Source organism: Thunnus albacares, chromosome 6 (assembly GCF_914725855.1).
Source record: "Thunnus albacares chromosome 6, fThuAlb1.1, whole genome shotgun sequence".
NCBI classification, from domain to species: domain Eukaryota; kingdom Metazoa; phylum Chordata; class Actinopteri; order Scombriformes; family Scombridae; genus Thunnus; species Thunnus albacares.
In genome coordinates, this window is record NC_058111.1 from 28487628 (window position 1) to 28507272 (window position 19645).

The 19645-nt window shown below is 40.2% G+C and overlaps 1 protein-coding gene across 2 annotated transcripts; it reads right to left on the minus strand.

The window, feature by feature from the left end:
* Positions 1–7668: 7668 nt before the first annotated feature.
* On the minus strand, positions 7669–19379 carry meis3 (myeloid ecotropic viral integration site 3). 2 transcript variants are annotated; one of them, XM_044354186.1, is made up of 13 exons: positions 19211–19379; positions 18720–18818; positions 14231–14370; positions 13724–13898; positions 13578–13628; positions 13433–13483; positions 13095–13244; positions 12781–12889; positions 12144–12289; positions 11423–11499; positions 10450–10508; positions 10253–10339; positions 7669–8932 (listed from the first exon to the last, which is right to left on the minus strand). In XM_044354186.1, the coding sequence occupies exons 2-13, from the start codon at positions 18729–18731 to the stop codon at positions 8733–8735; spliced, it is 1257 nt and encodes a 418-aa protein (XP_044210121.1). In that variant the 5' UTR covers positions 18732–18818; positions 19211–19379; the 3' UTR covers positions 7669–8732. The 2 variants fall into 2 exon arrangements, with proteins under 2 accessions (XP_044210121.1, XP_044210120.1); XM_044354185.1 differs by having other exon boundaries at positions 18720–18821.
* Positions 19380–19645: the final 266 nt, after the last annotated feature.

Consider the following 19645-nt stretch of genomic DNA (forward strand, 5'->3'; position numbering starts at 1 on the left):
GTTGATGTCTTACAAGTGGCATCTCTCAAGCCTGAGAAATGAAAGATGAAACACAAAACATAGTTGAAGATGAATTTTTGAAGTCTGTCTGTAAAACAACAGTCAGGTAAGTAGGGGGAGAAAATCCACAGCATGTCCACACAGTCATTTTGTGCAAAAATATATTTAAAAGTTGATCTGAAGCTTATATGAGGCTTCAGCAGTCTGAGTTAGTCATATCAAGTGGATATCTGCCATATTTACAGTCTTTTTAGCATCAAATTCCCTCTTTGTGTTTCCCTGTTGACATGCTGTGGAAGTATAGTAACAAAAAGAGGAACTGTGGCACTAAAAAGAATAACCTAAAGAATATCTACTTAATTTGACTCATTTGAATGACTGAAGCTTCATATTAGCTTTTAAACTTTTAACTTTTTCTTTTAAATACATTTTTGCACAGAAGGAGGCTTGTGGATTTTGTCCCCCATTACTTACATTGTAATATATATATATAAAGGGATCTTCTAACGGTCAGTATGAACAGGAGGAATGATTACAGAAAAAAAACCCCAAAACATTTCCAGTGTTCATTTGAGCATAGACTTGAAAAATTGTGAACCTATCCTTTAAGTAACAGTGTAATACTAAGAACTTGAAGCAGTTGAAGTGGCAGTAGAAGTTGAAGGATGTTAAAGATGTGTGAGCATATACAAGTGGAAGCGACAGTAGTAGTGAAGCACTTAAAGGTAACAGTTGAGTTGAGTTGTAGTGTTGTGTGAGATGTAGTAGCAACTGAAGCTGAGGCGTTTGCAGAGACAGATGTAGGTAAGGCCTTTGAAAAACTTGTGGCAGAAGGAGTGAAGGATGAAAGTAGTTGAAGTGACAGAGAAAGGTGAATTACTGACAAGAGATGAAGCAGCAGTTTAACTGGAAATTAAAGTTCAGTGCAACAGCTTGCCATTTCGTATGACTTGATTAGCACTTATTTTTTGTCATTAGATAATATTTCCAGCTCCGTAATTTCCTGTTATATTGATTTTTTTTATTATGTAATCAACAGCATGTAGATTTAAAGATGTTACCAGAATACTTAATAAATGCACATACATCGGGCATGTACACATGTAAATAGTTATACAGGGGGCCTCTTATGTAAATGTGCACACACACAGCTTCATGTACACACATATGGAACCGTCTCATCGCTGCATTCTAAATGACCGAGCCAATCAAATTTGCCTAATGAGACATCTGGCATTCTGCCTGCATGTGGATGTCAAGCCCAGAAACAGCTGGGCCTTTACACACACACACAAACACACACACACACACACACATACACACACACACTCACATGCACACACTCTCTTTCTCTTCTCACACTTTATCAGTGCTATTAGATCTGGTGGAAGACTGAGAAAGAAACAGAGTGATACTCGCTGAATCACACATTTAATGAACACACACACACACACACACACACACACACACACACACACAACATTACATGCGCATGCAGCAAAATTTAGGGAAATGTCGAGGAGTTTCGAAGGAACTGTGGTCAGGACTATATGCTGGCCAGCGCATAGTGTCACAGACTCGCTCTCCCACACGCAATTCTTTCACACGTGATATATTATGCATACATGAGTGTGTGTAACACACTCACCATGGCCATAAATTAGATATATGGCAGTGGCGGAGGCAGTAGAGGAGGGGGTGCACAAGGAAGAAGAGAAGAGGAGTGTGTGTGTCTGTGTGTATGTGTGTGTATGTGTGTGAAATGAGGAGGGGGGGCACAGATGGCTGTGGCCTGAGGCATTCGAGGTACATGGAGACTGCAAAACACACACACACACACAGAAGATTAAGTGTGGGGGGGCTGCTCATGTATACAAATGCAAACACTCAAACATATACAGTATAGGAGGGAAAAGGGGCAACATGGAGTCACATACAGTACAATCACACAGTGGCAATATTTCCACACTGTTTCCATTTCCTGAGTAAAGAAAAATTCAGAACTCTTATGAATCAATAAACTAATAAAAAAATAGGAAGAAGAGCTCCTGTAATGCTATATATGTGTTAGTTTTAAAGTGCAATATATAGAACCCTGCACAAAATAAAATATATCATAAACATAATGATTATTCACCTTTTTAAAGGGCCACTCCCCTGATTTTATATGTTGTTTATAGCATACCTGCCCTCCAGAACAACGCATGTAAGCTTTTTCTGATCTGACATCTCTATCAGGAGGATGACATAATTTGTCAATGCTTCTGAAACTGTTACAAATCGCTGTTGAAAAACACAGTATATTCCTTTATGATGTGACAGCGCTACTGTGGTTAAAATTTGTGTAGGTTTGGTTTTGGAAAACAGCTTGGTACCTCCTACATCACTACTTTGTTAAGGTTAGGGGACTATCATTGTCATGGTTACAATAATAACCATGTGGTTAAGGTTAGGGGATGACCATGGTCGTGGTTAAAAGAAACCAATGTTGACTGTTGGTAGGAAACAGGGGACGAACAGCGGTTTTGTTGAGTCATCCATCCATCTTGATGTGCTCCCTATGTGGAGCCATTGTGGCTCCGTAATATCTTCATCTAACTTCCTCTTCTGCTCCCAACTTACAGGAGTCATATAATTCCTACACCCTGCTAGGCTTTGTCACATGATTGTAAAAAAATGTCATTTTTGGGCATTTACCGTAACGATGAATGTTCTAATTTTTCTCGGAAGGAATGGTGATGTCATCAACGTTATCTCTGATTTTAGTAGAAAGCTTGAATTAAAAAAACTGGAGGTGTTGAGTTTGAAAGAAGTGGGCATTTGGATGACAAAGAGGGCTCATGAGTCTTGAGTTGCATTATGGGAAATATAGGATCCAGTGTTTTTGGATTTTGTCCCATAAAAGGGACTAAAATTCGGTCTTAAGATCTCTGCCTCTACTGGTCTGATTTTGATTTTTTTTTCTTTTGATTTTTTTTTATCTGTCTCTTGTGTAATTTAATATTTAATTTCTGTAGGAGCCCTTTAAATGAACTTCACTTTAAAGCATTTGGATGGTGAGCATAGCTTGGAGGCTTTGTATCTGACCATTATAAAATCATTACTCAACATAAAATAACAAAATTACATTTGCTTTTATATGTCATGTTAAACTTGTTGTGCTTCTAATGCACTAAAGATGCCTGCCTCACTTTAAGCTAAGTAATCATGTTAAATCAGTTTGGCTGTGTCTTTATTGTCCTGTCCTGTCTTGTCTTCATCTGTCACTCGTCTCCCTATAATACATATAAGTGTCTTTGTCTTTACTGCGGCCTTTCAGCGGCTGTCACCATCCGACAGCTTGCCTCTGTCACGGGCCGTTCACACGCCCACAATAAAACTTACACCCTTTCTCTTTCTCTTTTTAACCCTCCCGGTGTTTTTTCATTCCCTCTCTCCATCATTCAGCTCCTCTCTGCTCTCTTCCTCCTTTCCCTGCTGCATTCCTCTCTTCCTTTCTCTCTCTCCTTTACTCCCCCCTGCAGCCTCCCTCCCTCGCCCTCTCTCCCACTTGTCTGAACTCTGACAGGTGCGTAATTGAATGATTAATGACCACCAGAGTACACCCCCTCCCACACACACACACACACACACACACACACACACACACACACAGACACACACTTTATGTTAAAATGGAATTGTACATATTTATGTGCACACATATTTGTGCCCCGACACACACAGGCGTGCACTTTTGTACATTACACACGTGTATTCATTTTGCCTCAATAGGCCAACGCTCAAATGGTCAAATTCAAACCAGTAGGAGTCTTGAAATGATGGAAACATTATCAGGAAGGTAGCAATACTCAGTGAAATGTATATTAAGCAGCAGTGACAATCACACTTTTGTCATTTTATAAAATTGTTTCAGGTTATGTGAATTTAAAAAAATACATTTCCCACAAAAATGTGCCATTTACTTTAATCATTTTCTCAAAATTCGGCCAAAACCTCGCACTTCTTTAAGGCAGAATGATCTACTGCAGTGCCACATATGCTACACGCTACAGTACATTACATATTCTCCTCTAACCACAGTACACACATATACTGTAAATACATTCGAACACTTTCTCCCTTCCGTATACTCCCCGCCATTTGTCAACATAAAGGTTGATTTTATGCAATGTAATTCCCACCGTCTAATGGAGGCTGTGTTGGTGAGACAAGAAGCTGGCAGCAGACTCAATCTATGTGAAGCAATCATAAGCTGACTATGAATTATACTGTGTGAGTGAGAGCTGTACTGATGTATGAATAAAGCCTGTATGCAGCTGATTCTCTGCTTAGATCCCGGCCTGGGGTGTGATGTTACAGGATCAGGATCATTGTTGTCAAACAGCTGGAGAGGAAAAAGAAGAAAAGACTAGTGACTGACATGATATTATTTGAGAGTTAAAACATCTGATAACGATAGAGCTGCTAATATGTGTTTCTTAACATATCCAAGCATAATTTTTATAAACGCTTTGGATAAGGATACCTTCATTTTGATTATTAAAAATAAACAAGATATGTACTGAGAGGGACATTTTGCAGATAAACTCTTCCTGTGAATAAACAATGTAATGGCATCATTGCTTCTATATTACTGCAGACATATATTTCATTTAAACTTATCAACAGGTATATAAAGAAGAGAAGTATGGGAAGAAGTCAAAGAGTTTTTGTTAAGTCTGTATGTTGGTGCCTATAAATATTTGGGTTCTTCTCTTGATGAATTTACGACTTAGAAGGATGAAGTTGGCTGGAAGAGCTCTAAATCCAGTCATTAACAAACTGAAATTATGTAGTAATCTTGGTTATTTTCCAACTTTATGTTGCATGTGTCTCTACTATACTGACCCATACAGAGTTATGAGGCTTTAAAGAATCTGGTATTGCAGATTACAGAATAGTGCTATACAGTGTTTTCTGGGGGTTCACGGATTTGTTCCTATAATTCAATGAGACGTGGGCTGGGTGCCAGTACAAGGGAAAAATGTGTGAAATGAGTCAACTGTATCGTCTTATTAAAATGGCAGAGGATAGAATAAATAAGGTGTTGCTGTGGGGTCTCTATGGGCAACAGAGATTTACTCAATATTTGAAGAGATATTCTGTTTATCTACAGGAGACATTTGTGTTGACATGTAAGCTTTTATTGAAGTTGGAAGAAAAATGGTTTGAAAATATCTTGTTAAAGCCAGAATTAAGGATATATATCAAACAAAAAAGTGGCCCTGAATCATATATTACATCTTGCTGTGTTTGAGTTGCTTTTTAAAGTTTGTTATTTAAAATTAAATGTATTCAAAGTTCTCTGAACCTGCCTTATATGAATCTGGATGAATCAATTCTTTCATTTATATACGCTAATAACAATTTATCTAATCTAATAATGGGTCAATAATATTGGCAGGTCAGTTTATTGATTGGGCTTTAATGTAAAAAATAAATTAATTAACTTTACTTGTAAAACTTTGAATTTAATTTGTATTATAATGCTTTGTTGAAAAATTACATCCCTTTTTTGTCTTGCTTTTAAGAACAGATGGTAGAATTCTGGTCTAAAGAAACATGCTAACATACATTCATACATCTTAGACAGTGTATGTGTGTAGCATTACATGTGAGCACATTGATAACTTGAGGAATTAGTGTTTAGTTGTTTTAGAACATCATGAAAAAAAGAAAATGATTTAGGTTTATCTATATTGTCCCACTTTGTGGTAAACCAGAGTTTTAACATTACAATATTGTCAGAGATCAGGATGTTTGGATTGACACAGAAAACAAAACAAAACACTGTTGTACATGACAGTGCTGTGGCAAAGACCAGCAAGCAAACAGGACCATGAGGAGGTGAAAGAGTAAGTGAGGGTCCATCCTGACCAACATGGCCTACAGGAGATAGTGTGTGGAGGGACAAAGAGAAATGAAAAGTGGTGCTGAGGTCAGGACCCGGGTGCCAGGGAGAACAGCCATTTCCTGTTGACCTCCGTTTGAACTCTGGCCCCTGACCCTCCCTCCTGCCCCGGGCCGAATGGCGGGCAGGGTGAGGGGGGTGTTCAGAGTTTTTTGTGAGTTTGAGGTGCTATTAGTGGCTGTTGGATGCCCAAAGGTGGAGTTATGCATTGATGTTTGATTTAGAGCTGGAGGAGAGGTGAAAGTTATGTGCTTCTTGACAAATAATGTTGCCTTTAATTTAGATGATGAACAAGTAGGGATGAAGAATGTGAGGAGTGGAAGAGATTATTTTTATTTTACATAAATGTGTGATAACTTAAATTATACAGGTGGTGCTGCTGTTCTACTAAAAACATGATCCTGTCTACAACCCCTGACAGATCTGACGTTCAGCTCTAAAGCACACATCTGAACTTTGGTTCTGTCTAGACAGGGAGTGTTCCTTTTTTTTCTTCCACACTTCACACAACTACAAGCAGCTCTGCTCTGCGCTTTGAGGCATAAAAAAGTCGGACTTCTTTCCACCCTGTGATAATCTAGCTTGTGTGACAGATCGCTGCGGCTGCAGCCTGAGGCCTCAGGCAGAGTTAAACAGATAGTCATAGGAGGGGACGGAGTGACGTGACTTATGATTGGAGGGAAAAGGAGGAAGATTACATTACTTTTTTCAAGATAAGGTCCCATGGAAGTGAATGGCTTCGATCAGGGTTTATTTTGTGTGTTTGAACTTCTCTGACATATTAGATATCGTTTTTCACTTATGTTTTTGATTTTATAGTTAATTGCACATAATCAGAGTAGAGGCTAGGAATAGAGAATGGTGAAAGAATACAGAAAAACACATCATATATAGGTTGATTAAGACTTCAAGGCTGAGTAGACAAATTAAGCAACTGAGGATTTCAAACAGAGCTTAAAGGAAGGAATGTGTCCTGCAACATTTTTGCTGATAATTAACGACTTCTGTGTCATATTTGCGCTGAACTGACCTTCAGTTTCTACATTTTCTGTCAGTTCAGAGCAGAAAGCCTAGACATTGACACTTTGTATCCAAATTCCATATTAAATACAATACTCTATACTACTTGCTAATCCACATAGTTATGAAGATAATGAAAACCTTGACCTGCATTCAAGGAAGAGAATATTTTAAGTACATTTAATTTTCCATCTTGGGACAGATGACGTTCTTTGTTTGCAATCTAACATTATATGTAAGAAGTTCATGTCTGACAAATGTTTCACTGCTACAACTATATTTATGGTGTCTTATAAGTGCTGGAAACTAGTGTGCATAAATAGCTAAATAACTGGTGTTAGTTTAGTTTTGCAGTTAGTGCACAAGAAATAAATGTACACCTTTTGTACTAATAGGGAATTTTTTAAAAACACTTTTATTCCCCAGATTTACGGATGCTGATATCTTTAACTATATATAATATAAAATCACTTTTTGAGTGTGAACACACAAAACCTAGTTTAAAATAATATGTAGTAATATGTGGGACACAATAACCTGCGGCCTGCAGTTTCTGGTTCTTTATATTAATTAGCAGCTCCTCTATTTACTCCAAACTCTTGCTACATCAACTCCTGCACCAGAGGATTGAAGTAACCACAGGTTGAATCACAAAACACAAACACACACACACAGAGATGACCCGTCGACAAGTCTTACAAAAAAACATTTTAATACTTTTATCATAACTGTATTTCCCATCATCATTCAGAAATGTTTCAGCAGTCCGAGCAGAGCGGAGAGGGAGCAGAATGTTTAAAGAGTCCTTTGGCTGCAGCTCCCCTCATACTGCTATGACAGACAAAAATGTACTAGAAATGCTTACAGAAGTTTGTGTGTGTGTGTACAGTGTACAGTGTGTGTAGATGTGTGTTTGCATGTGTGTAGGAAAGATCCTAAGGTAACGGACACCTGTTGGCATCTTAAGGAGGTCAGTGGTACGAGAGCGAGGCAGACTGGAAGTCATTCATAGTGTTTAGCTTCATGCTGAGGAAGAGCACTAACATTTCAACAAGCTCACGTGAAGCTGCATCCGCCTGGAGTGGCACACATAAATATAAAAATAGAATAAGAAAAAACTCAAATCAGCTTTAAATAAAGTGTGTGTGAGGGTGTGTGTATCTTTGACAGTCACGTGTGCAGGAAGACAGGGAGTAGTGAAGAAGGCGAGGTCACAGGATAAAGTCCCATCCAGTAACGTCCATGTGCTGTGGTAAAAAGTCTGGGCATAAATATTCTCCGGTCAACCATCTTACTGTGGGTCAGCAGGCATGATGGGAAGTGTAGTTTAAAGCATGTGTCTCACCCACAGGACACAGTGGAGACATTTGGAGAGGAGGAAGCACTTCTACTCTGAAAGAGGTATGGCTTAAACCTGTGGGTCCAGACTGTGTGTGTGTATGTATGTGTGTGTAAATGTACTGCTTATGTCTTCAAATGTGTGTGTGTGTGTGTGTATGTGTGTGTGTGTGTGTGTTAGTGAGTGGAACAGCTACATTGAGGTCACTGTCTTTCAGTGGGGAATGTAAACTTTCGGAGCAATGTGTCTTTTTTTCTTTAAATAGTGTACTGTATGCGTCATTACACATACACAGCCATGCACACACACACACACACACACACACACACACACACACACACACACACACCCAAGCACACACACAGACATATCCCACCATACACACACAGACACACACACACACCCCGACTCCCCCCCCAGCTAGTGTGCATGTATGTCCAGTCCCTGCGCGAGGAGCGGCTCTGCGGGGTGTGCGTGTGGCGGCGGGTGGAGCAGCATGGCGGGGTGGGGGTGTGGGCCTGGGTAGGGGTGGAGAGAGGGTCCCGGGTGGGGAGGGTAGCCTGGCTGGGACAGCAGAGCGCCGGGGTAGTCACCCTGCAGAGAGGACATCCCTTGGAGACCTAGTGGGAGAGAAGTTTACATTTTCAACGTAGATAAAGTGGAATCAATTTTGGGATTTGGCAATGTTGAAAAGAGTGAGGAGGTATTTTTTTCTTCAATCGGTAATTTCTACTTTTACAAAATCATGTTTTGATCTGTAATACAGCGTACAGACTTGGTGCTGGAAACCGAAAATTACTCACTAAATTACTACTTCATTTTTTTTTTTTTTTACTTACAGAAGCAAATTCTGCATTTTGTATGTTTTCAACTGATCATAAACTTTAACTCCTTAACATACTATTTCTCCCTTTGTTTTTCCTTAAGTAGCTTAAACTTTAATAATAAGCTCATATACAGTATATTTTGTATCTGCTTGTACCAGGTCTTAATTGGAGCTATATACTGTTTACACTGAGTGAAATATTCAAACCCTTGAATTATGAATTATTTTATACGCATAATCCTAAAATTCAGCTTGACATATTTAGTATTTTTGGAAACTTTGGGAACTCTGCTATATTTAAAACAAAGTTCTATGAGTTTAAACAATGTTTGGCTGCATGGTATTAATTTGTTTGTCTGTGGTTTTACACAGTGTCAGAAAACACAAAAATTGTCCTGTGTTACATATTAAAGAAATATCTGTTAAATTGTGAGGTTCTGGTATTTTGTAGTTATTTTTGGTAGCAGGCAATCCTTTTGTTTACATTTGGATCACAGATTTTTCCTTTAAAGCCACAATCCATAACTGTCCTCACAATGCTGCCCTTTCTAGCATAAGTGTAAAATACTCTAAACTAATTTAAAAGCATGGTGAGGGTTAAACAGCGAGTGTATGTTCTTATATCTTATCTTTTATCAAAGATTTCAAAGTTAACTCTGTCCACTCAAGAGCATATTCATTCTTGTTCTGCAAGTCACTGTAATGTGTTGTTTTGATCCAAATATTGTCTTTAGCTTAAGTGTACTTAAAGAATATGATACATTCTTATATGTGGAGCACTCAGCCCTAAGTGCATTTGTTCTTACTTAAGACATAAATCCTAAAAATACATAATTTCATTTTCCAAAAAGGCTTGAAAATTTCTGAAAAACAGCTGGACACTGTAGTTTTTAGAAAACATTACTTAAAGAGGATTTTTTGGGACAACTTTCATCAGCAGATTTGGTGAATAATGAATATTTACAGCAGCAGCTTCTTTCATGTAGTTTCTTTTTATAGGATTTATTGAAAATTTAAAAAAATATAGAATACCAGCAGCCTTGTCCTAGAGTAGTATATTTTGTATTCTCTCAGTCTATGATAGTGAGCAGTATGTCCCTGCAGGCGACTGTACCTGCTGTTCGAAGCCCAAGGTGGGCCTGTCCGTCAAGCCCGTAGCCCCCAAGAGCTGCTCCCTCTGGGCTGTAGGGACCACCCTGACCTGCGGGACAACACGTAGCGTCAGACACAGTGTACAATAAACTCAGACTCATATATATACAGAGGTGTTTACTGAGCAACCGGCCAGCTGACTGACTTATAAACACCGACCTGAGCGATTTGACTGGTCGATCATCGGCTGAACAATTCTCCTCCTGGCGTTGATGAACCTGCGCAGGAGAGAGAGACATAAAGAAAGAGTGTGAACAGAGAGAGAGAGAGATGGACGAGGCCACCCGTTAATGGAGAAAAAGGCTGACCGGGAGACTATTAACCTTTTCGCTTTTACAACCACTTAACCCTTTCAGAGGGCAGAGTAAATCAACGTTAGGGCAGAGCAGGTATTGATCGCCCTGTGATAATTGATTGATCTCCATTGATCGGGTCACTGTGTGTGTGTGTGTGTGCTGCAGCAGGGGTATAAATAAGAACACCTAAGTTATCATATTACAAAATCTATTTTTTAACATGTGACAGACACACACGTCATATGTCTGAGTTAGAGTGTATGTGTTTGTGTATCTTTGATGGAGGTACAGAAAATCAAGAAAGAACTAATTGATCAACAACATTTAAATGCTTGGTTTATGTGTGTGTATTTTGCCTGTGCAGATACATGTGTGCCTAGGGAATTTGGGTGCAGTAAATAATCTAATTATTGGATATTGATTTGCTATTCTGTTTTATGAACATGGTGCAAGTGGATTTTACTGCCTTGCACCTTCTGAAAAAAATGCTTAGTAGGACGTTTCTCCCTCTTTTATAAGCTGCTTTCTTATAAAGTAGATTACTGTTTTCTCTCTAAGTCTTGTAAAAGCGCTGCCTTTTATTCAATTGGCCTTTATTCACACAACATGCACAATAAAGAGTTAACAAAAAAAAAGCGACTTAAGCGAGTTGTAAACTGAGATAAGTAAAGACACTTCTCATTTCTGCACAGGACTGTCACGCCAATACATTATTGACGTGGCAACAGCCACAATGTTAATTTGGAAGTTGACGCTTTACATTTAAACAAGACTGTTTAACTGATTATTGATAAGCCAGGGGGCAGAATTAGTGTATTGATCGGGAGTGCACTGACCAGTTGTTGACCTGTAAGATGGTCAGTCCCGTGTCCTGTGACAGCTGCTTCTTCTGCTCCTCAGACGGGTACGGGTGCTGGGAGAGGACACACAGAGCTACAGTTTAAAAGACTCTCAGGTGTGACATTTCCAGCTTTCTTCATAAATGTGAATAAATTCTTGTGGATCAATAGCAGAATCATGTGAGGGTTACTTGAAGCTTTAACTGAAATCTAAAATAAAGTCATGTATGTGAAATCTCAGGATGAATACTGATGACCTTACATCTGAATTCACATCTGCGCTCACATTTCAACCTCAGCAACCCCCCTCACTCTCCCTTATTGCATTTCTTTCTCTCTCACACACACACACTGCAATAATTGGAGTGAAGCAACATTTGACCTGCCTCATTTAGTAGCTAATTACCAATCTAACCAACGCACCAACAATTACTCACTCCATTTCTACCACTTCCACAATTATTCAATAGCGAGCATATTCACATAATCACATAATCCCCCGATTTTTCATTTAATTTAATTGACTTCCATTACACACTCGGTTCACCTCTCTGTCTATTCTTGTCAGGGATGTTTTGCCTCACACTAAATCCTCTCTTTCAGCAATTATCCTCTCATCCAGCACTATACAAAGGCTTTCTTTGTTTTCTTACAGCGTGTGGGATGGTTTAATTACTGTCCAAATTATGAGAACATGAAAAAGTTGTGTCTCTCTCACCGACAGGTGCTGGAAGAGCCATGCTCTCATGATGTTTGTGGCCACTTTGGGGAAGATGCCTCTCTTCTTGTTATTCCTCCTCTCTCTGTCGGACTCGTCCTCCTCTCCTGTACTGGGGGAGGCCACTCCTCCGTCCAGACCATCGCCTGCAGGGAGACCATGCACATATTGTATCCGAGCGACTGTGTATGTGTGTCTGTGTCAATTAGGGTCCAAATGATGCATGCTCACTATGGTGTTTTTGCTGATATTTTGTACATTTGACCTTTTTCAAGCCATGAAATTATAACAACTCTTAGGATTTATCCAAGAATTTCCATTCCATTCAGAAATTGAATGAAATCTCTATTTAAGCTATGTTTATGTGGAATCATATCAATATGGTGCAATACACTTAATTTTGGTTGAGTAACAACTACTGTGATGATGATCAGTTCTGCAACCAACAGTATCATATTGATCATAACAACACAGACTGGCACAAGGTAAATATCAGCTATGGGTCTCACCATATTATTATCTACAGTGTTATAACACACTTTGCATGTACATAGGCTCTGTATGAAAGTTGTCTGTATGTGTTTTTGCAGATGTGGCTGATGTGTTTGTTCTCACACAAACAGTATTTTCCATGTACCTGTGTCACTACAGTTGTCTGCTGTGCTGAGTGAAGGCAGGCCACAGGTGCCTGGTGTTCCCAGAGGAGTTGTGGCACATTCATCTGGCTCCCGTAACCATGATGCATTCTGCAGGGAGCAGCAGAGGGAGAGGAGGTTGGAGGTAGTGTAATAGGAAGATGGGGAATTCCCAGCAGGAGGAGAGAGAACAAGAAGTCATGAAGCATGGGGCCATTATTCAGACATTCAGTGGATGGAGTTGGGTAGGTGAATGAACACTACATACTGTTACTGCTCAATGTTTGACATTCTGTACCTTGGCAGCTTGTCTCACCTGCTCTGACAGACTGGTGCAGGATCCAGTGAAATCCTCCATGTCAGACTTGGAGCCGCCCTCCCGTTCATCCAGGACGAGGTCTGTGGGCATTTTGCCCTTCAGACAGGTGATGTAGCGATGGCAGAAGTTATCACACAGGTCATGCACCTTAGAAGACAGATATAAACTTATTAGTGCATGCTTTAACGCCATATCCTAATCAGTACCGTCATGGAAAATTTTGGTATTTTTCCTTTTTTGGAAAAAAAAATTGCGTGCTTAACATATCAAGATGTGCTTGTGTTGCAAAGTAGTTGAAATTTTGAAAGAGCAAAGAGTGCTTTTGTCCCACCAACCTTCTCTAACTCCAGTAAATGAAAGCGAAGAACCTGTATGGCCTGGATCATCTGTGGAGAGAAGAACGTGGATTAATTATCAATATAATCTATGAGAAAAAAGTATGTTTCTTATACTATCGTGATGTCAGTTGGTGCATCATACCAAGTTGTCCAGCTCAGGATTAGAAGAAAATATGGGCTTCTCTGAACGAATCTGCAACACAAATAAAACAAATTATTAAAAAAAAAACCAAAACGCAAAAACAAACGTTGATTGTTCTGTGATTGGCTCTCACAGCTGTCAGTCACCTGTTTAGCGAACATGGCGATGTCATCGTTAAAGGATTCGGAGGAGCAGACATCGCTGTGATTGGTCATGCCGGGGAGGTGGGAGGTGGCAGAGAGGGAGGTGGAGTCTCGAGGGGAGCAGGTGGCCAGCTCACACTTCTCAAACACTAAGGCCAGCAGTGGGAATAGTGGGTGACTGCACGCACACACACACACACACACACAAACACACACACATATATATACAGTTAACATACTAAACATAAACACAGTAACAGTTGACATATAGTGCACACATGATACATTCACAGAAGGTGTTACACAAGACTCTTTATAGCACAGTATTTATAAAACTGACAGCTATAAACACTTCACATATATCTTCATATACAGAATACAAATGTATGCTGTATGTTAATTTGCTAAAAGTGCACATGTAGTTTAAACTGTTTTCTGCCACTGACAGGCTCCATAAATCATTGTGTCCACCACATCTAGGGTTTCAAACACACACACACACACACTCACCCATAGATCTGGTCTTTGTGGTGTTTGAGGGAGTCGGGAATGGGGGCTCCATACTGTGGGGGAGGAAGCGGCCTGACATCGTCCCCGTACCCCCCCATCGACATGCCCTCCGACCCTGAGTAGTGCACCAGCTCTTCATACTGAAACACAATTAGATAGAAAGACAGAAAACATGAGACACGTCTGACATCTGCGCTGTCTGACATCAAATCTTATTGTGATTTTATTACGTGGCTGAGCTGTCAGGGGGCTTCAGCGACTCGGCTTACTGGACAGATCTGCTGCTGTGGTTTTGCATCCACAGCAGAGATTGTGTTTTCTAAACTGCTGAAGATACCGTGTGCTGTAGTTTAAAATGATTATTGATTGTTGCATGTTTGTCTGTCTGGATATATTTGTGTATATGTGTGACAGGACTGCAGCTAACAATTATTTTTAATTACCAATAAATCTGTTAATTCTTTTCTGGATTAAACAATTAATCATTTGGTGTTTAAAAGGTCAGAAAATAGTGGAAAAACATCCAGGTTGTATATTCAATTATCTTGTTTTGTCTAAAACCCAAAGATATTCAATTGACTATCGTGGAGGACTAAAAAAAACCCCCAGAAAATAATCACATTCATTTATGGCCTTTTTGCTTAAAGAATTACTGAATCGATTATTAAAATTTGTTCCTGATTAATTTTCTGTCAGTCTACTAATGAATTATTCAACTAATCGTTTCAGCTCTAATGTGTGCACATGCATATGTATTTGTAGTCATTCATGGCAGTAATGTTGCAGTGGGAAAACCATAACCTCTAGTAATCCAATCATTGCAAGCACAACAAAACACATTGTCAACAAAAATCAATATTCAGAATTTACTTACAATACTGTGGCTATATATTCCCAAGGTGTTTGTGTGTGTGTGTGTGTGTGTGTGTGTGTGTGCGTGCATGGACTAATGTCACTGCAGCTTTGTCTACTGTACAATCCAGTTGTGTGTTTATAAGATGTTCCCTCATGAGAACGGTGATTTTTTTTTGTTGTCACTTCAGCTGAACCGTTCCGTGCTGCTGGAATTTCTTCCACTTTTAGGATTATGAAACTCTTTCAAACACACTCTGATAACCTCGATTTCTTAAAAAGTCTTGTGTCTGTTTGTTGACTACACACTGGTGCTTCGAAGACGAGCAGAGGAGGAGACAGGGAAAGCGGGGGAGATGAGATCCTTGGAGGAAGATGGAGAGCCTGTAGCAGCTAATATCGTCTCCTCCTTCCTAAACTCAGGCTAGACAGGAGCCGTGCTGAGACGTCCCTCACAACCCGCTGTGACAGCCTCCCTGGGGCCCGCTCACACACACACACAAACACACACACACGTACTGCACTCTCACAGACACAATGACACACATGCACAGATATACAGCCAAAGACAAACATACTCTCAGTAGCACTTACACACATAGCATCATGAATATACATGTCTGGCTCCCTTGTTTCACTCTCTCACACTCTTTCTCTGTGTTACAGAGCTAATTTGTGCTACACTGCGGCTTCTGTCTCTGAGGCAACGTTGCTCAGGTCAGCAGATCTGCTTCTGTTTCTCTTTCTGCTGGATTAAAGAGACTCCTGTCGCAGTCTCACAGGGCCACTAGGATCACAGACAGACAGCACCTGCTTGATGGCCTGGCCCGGACACCTTCTTTTCAGTGTTATTTTAACCATGCCATAAAAGTTATGATCTGCTTAGCCTAGTTTTTCTGTGGATACTATTCCCTGCAGGCTACCACAAGAGGTTATGATTTACTACAGAAGTGTGTGACTGTTCCCACTGTTGGTGGAGAGGTAACAGCGAGGAAAGTGATTCCTTTACATTCACTTAAATATTTTTTTTATTCTTGACAATTTGTTATATTGACAGAAATCCAAATAGTGTCTAATTTATGATGATTTTTATTGTTATTTGTGGAGTGCATACATATTGTGAGACAGTGAAAGTGGTGAGACAGAAACTGTGATAAATGCAATTATTTTTTACAGATTCTCTCTGTGCTGACCTCTGGGAATTAAATAATAGAGAAATTAAATTATTCCTCTTCATGTGCCTGCACTGCCTTCCCGGAAACCCCTCTGCAGGACCCCTGGAGGTCTCCGGACCCCACTTTGGGAACCACTGTCCTAAATGGCTTATCAAATTGTTATATTTCAGAGTCCCATATGGCCACCGGGATCACAGAAAGCACCTGCTCTGAGGCCCTGGTCCGGGACACCTTCTAGTTTTATGGAGGCTGGCTATTAACACAATCACCGATATCGGATTGCGCGTCTCTCTTTACGCACGGGCCCTATCGGGTTTCTATGCGTCAAGCGGATCAAAGCGCACAAGTTCCACAAGACAAATTCCGCGAATTTACCCTTTTTTTAAAAGTCACGGAGCTGGTAAACAGGCTTCAGATGGCAGGACAACATATTCATTACAGGTTTTAATTGCGTTATTTCAACCGACGCAGAAAAAGTTATTAGAGGCCTAACAGGAGTGTGTAAGTTACTTCTGACTGGAGGACAAATAATCAGAAGAGACAACATGAGCTGCATGAATAACGTCTTCCAGTTCTGTGAGTTTATATTCGACAAAACCAAAGAAAAAGTAAAGAATGAAGACAAAATTGGGTAAAATTGCTTCGTTTTGTATTTCAGACTTTCTTCAAATAACTGAATTAATAAACTTCCTTTACTATTAATTAAGAATGACAAGTCTCTTCAACTTTGGACACATCTAAACTCGATGGATATGTAAAAGTTCTGCCCTTCTTTCTACATTAATAATAGTTATGCAGAAAACAACAAACTCATTCGTTTTCTCAGTGCGTCGGTTTAGAAAAATAAAACGGTGAAAGTGTGTTTGAGGATTATTTTACTTCAGGAAATAGTTAAAATGTCGAACATGCACCTCGATAAATTTGTCTTAAGTGTCCTAATTTTCAGTAAACAAGGCTGAGAAAAAAAAGAAGTTGACACAAACTTAAAGAAAAAGGCGATTGCCTTCACATCAAATGGATACAAGGTATTTTTTTACGAAGATAATGAATTTAAAGGGCAATTACGCAAGTTGCTTAAAGTTCAAAACATTTGGAGATACGGGCAGACCGATTGAAAAAGTCAAACTACGCTAAAATAAAACAAATAAAGCTGGACCTGTTGCAGATTTCACTTCGACTGTTGCAGTGCCACAAACAACTTTTTCAACTCTCAAACTCAGTGTCCACACACGTTTTCAACACACATTACACCACCTATCTCCATTTGATTTTCTTAAAATTTTGCACAATGTAACTGAAGGATTGGAAGCATTATACCTTTCAAGATAATGCAGCAATATAGAGTTGAATGGGACAGTGAAATATTTAGAAACATCAGTGCTTCTCTTTTAACAGCCAGTAATCCCTTTACACAACCTATAAATGACCAGTATGTTAATTTATATTATTATCTCTGCTTTTTTGGTTTTTAAATATATTTAAATATTCAAATTCAGTTTTTTAAGCTTTGGTGTTGCCTGTGTGTGTGTGTGTGTGTGTGTGTGTGTGTGCGTGCGTGCGTGCGCGTGTGTATGTGTGTGTGTGTGTGTGTGTGTGTGTGTGTGTGTGTGTGTGTGTGTGTGTGTGTGTGTGTGTGTGTAGACCCTTCCTCAGCTCCTCAGCCTTCTCTCTCTGCTCTGTTTTCATACAGCAGTGATTTTCTGTACATTTCTAATTGCTCTCTTCCACTCACAGGTCTCAGTCCGCCTGCTGCCCGTCAGCCTCTGCCTGTTTCTCCTCCACCACCACCACCATGCCTCTGAATCACTGTAGCAAAAAAACTGACCTACTTACCGAGTTGAAGAGCTGCTTCTCCTCTCCTCTCCTCTCCTCTTAATGACCTACACTTCTCTCTAACCCGTATGTGCCATTATAACGCCTGACTGACATTACACAACAACAAATTATTTTCAGGAGAGGAGGAAATCTCAGATCCAAACCAACAGTTCCTAATCAGTTGCTCTGAGAGACTGCTGCTGGCATATTGCAAGTTCTGAACTGCACTTATGAAAGCATGAATGCCTTAAAAAGGCTAAAAGTTCTTTCTCATCGTTTGCAGCTCCATAAATGGACAACAAATAGAAACATTTGATATCATATGGAGAATATTTATGAATAGTTCTTTAGATTAGCCTACCAAAAATGATGCTTTATGCAGCCTACGTGCTGGCATGTTTTTGTTGTGATTCCCTAAACATAAAAGTCCGTGCTAGTACGGTCCACTAGTCTGTTTCATTGGGCCTTGCGGTTTTGTGCGTCTGATAAACCCGACCAGAGACCCAGCAGTGCAAAGAGGATCCCCAACCTTAATGTTGATGTTTTTCTAATGAAGTTTAGCTCTTCTGCTCAGTAATATGAAATCAGTTATCTCAAACAGGCGCTAGTTTAAATCGTTCTCTAAAATCAACACACAGCAGACCTACCCTCTTCTCCATGCGACTCGACAGCCAGTCCTACACCGGAGATGATGATGCGCTGCTCGGCTAGTCCAGCGAGCTGTGCTCCCTTCCTCTGTCCCTGGGTTGCTGGAAATAAAAGTAAACATTCTTTGTTATATTCATTAGTAATTATGTTACAAACATGGTGGACATCAAGCAAAGGCTTTCAACAAAAACAGAAGGCTGAGAGAAAACAGTCAAGACCTGCTCCTCCTGTGTGTGTGTGTGTGTGTGTGTGTGCGTGTGTTTACTCCGAGCCCATCGCTTTTTATATTACAATATCATGATGGGATTGGAAATTTTATGGACTTCTTTTATCCTTAAATACCCTATTGCCTCTGTAAGCTTAGTGGTTTATAATACGCTTAGCGGTAATAAACGCTATAATAAAGCTCGCAGCCTATTAAATGCTATTGGTTGATGGGCACATTGTTGGTAATAAACGAGGCTCCAGTAAATGGTATAAAATGTCCCACCGAAACGTAAATATTGGCCGTCTCCAGTCCTGTTCGGGCCGTGTCCGGTGTAGTCCAGAAATCTGGTGAAAGGGAGCAGCGGCTTCCTGCAGCGCCTCGCCTCCGCCTGGTGCGCCTCTCTGTCCGGCTCGAAGCCGTCGGGATGCTCGGTGCTGTGGAAGACAGATAGAAAGCGTCCTTCCTTTTTGGCTCCTTGTGCTCGCTGTCCGCGCAGCGTACGGCGACAGGCTGGAAAATGTCACTGCTGGGAATGAACGATGGTGTTTTCAGTCTCAAGAAGGGAGAAGGAGGAGGAGGAGGAGGAGGAGTGATGGTGGCGGTGTGCGGGGAGGTTTCGGAGGGTCAAAACGCGACGGGGTCTCTTGCCCCCCCTCCATCCATCCCTCCTCCTCCTCCTCTTCCTCCTTTATACTCCTCCTCCTCCTTATCACACTC

Coding starts and splice junctions, on each gene's coding strand:
- meis3 (XM_044354186.1), bottom strand. Junction 10,509..11,422: donor ATCTTACAGGTCAACAACTG/GTCAGTGCACTC, acceptor TCTCCTGCGCAG/GTTCATCAACGCCAGGAGGA. Junction 8,933..10,252: donor CCTTGGGCTTCGAACAGCAG/GTACAGTCGCCT, acceptor CTCTCCCACTAG/GTCTCCAAGGGATGTCCTCT.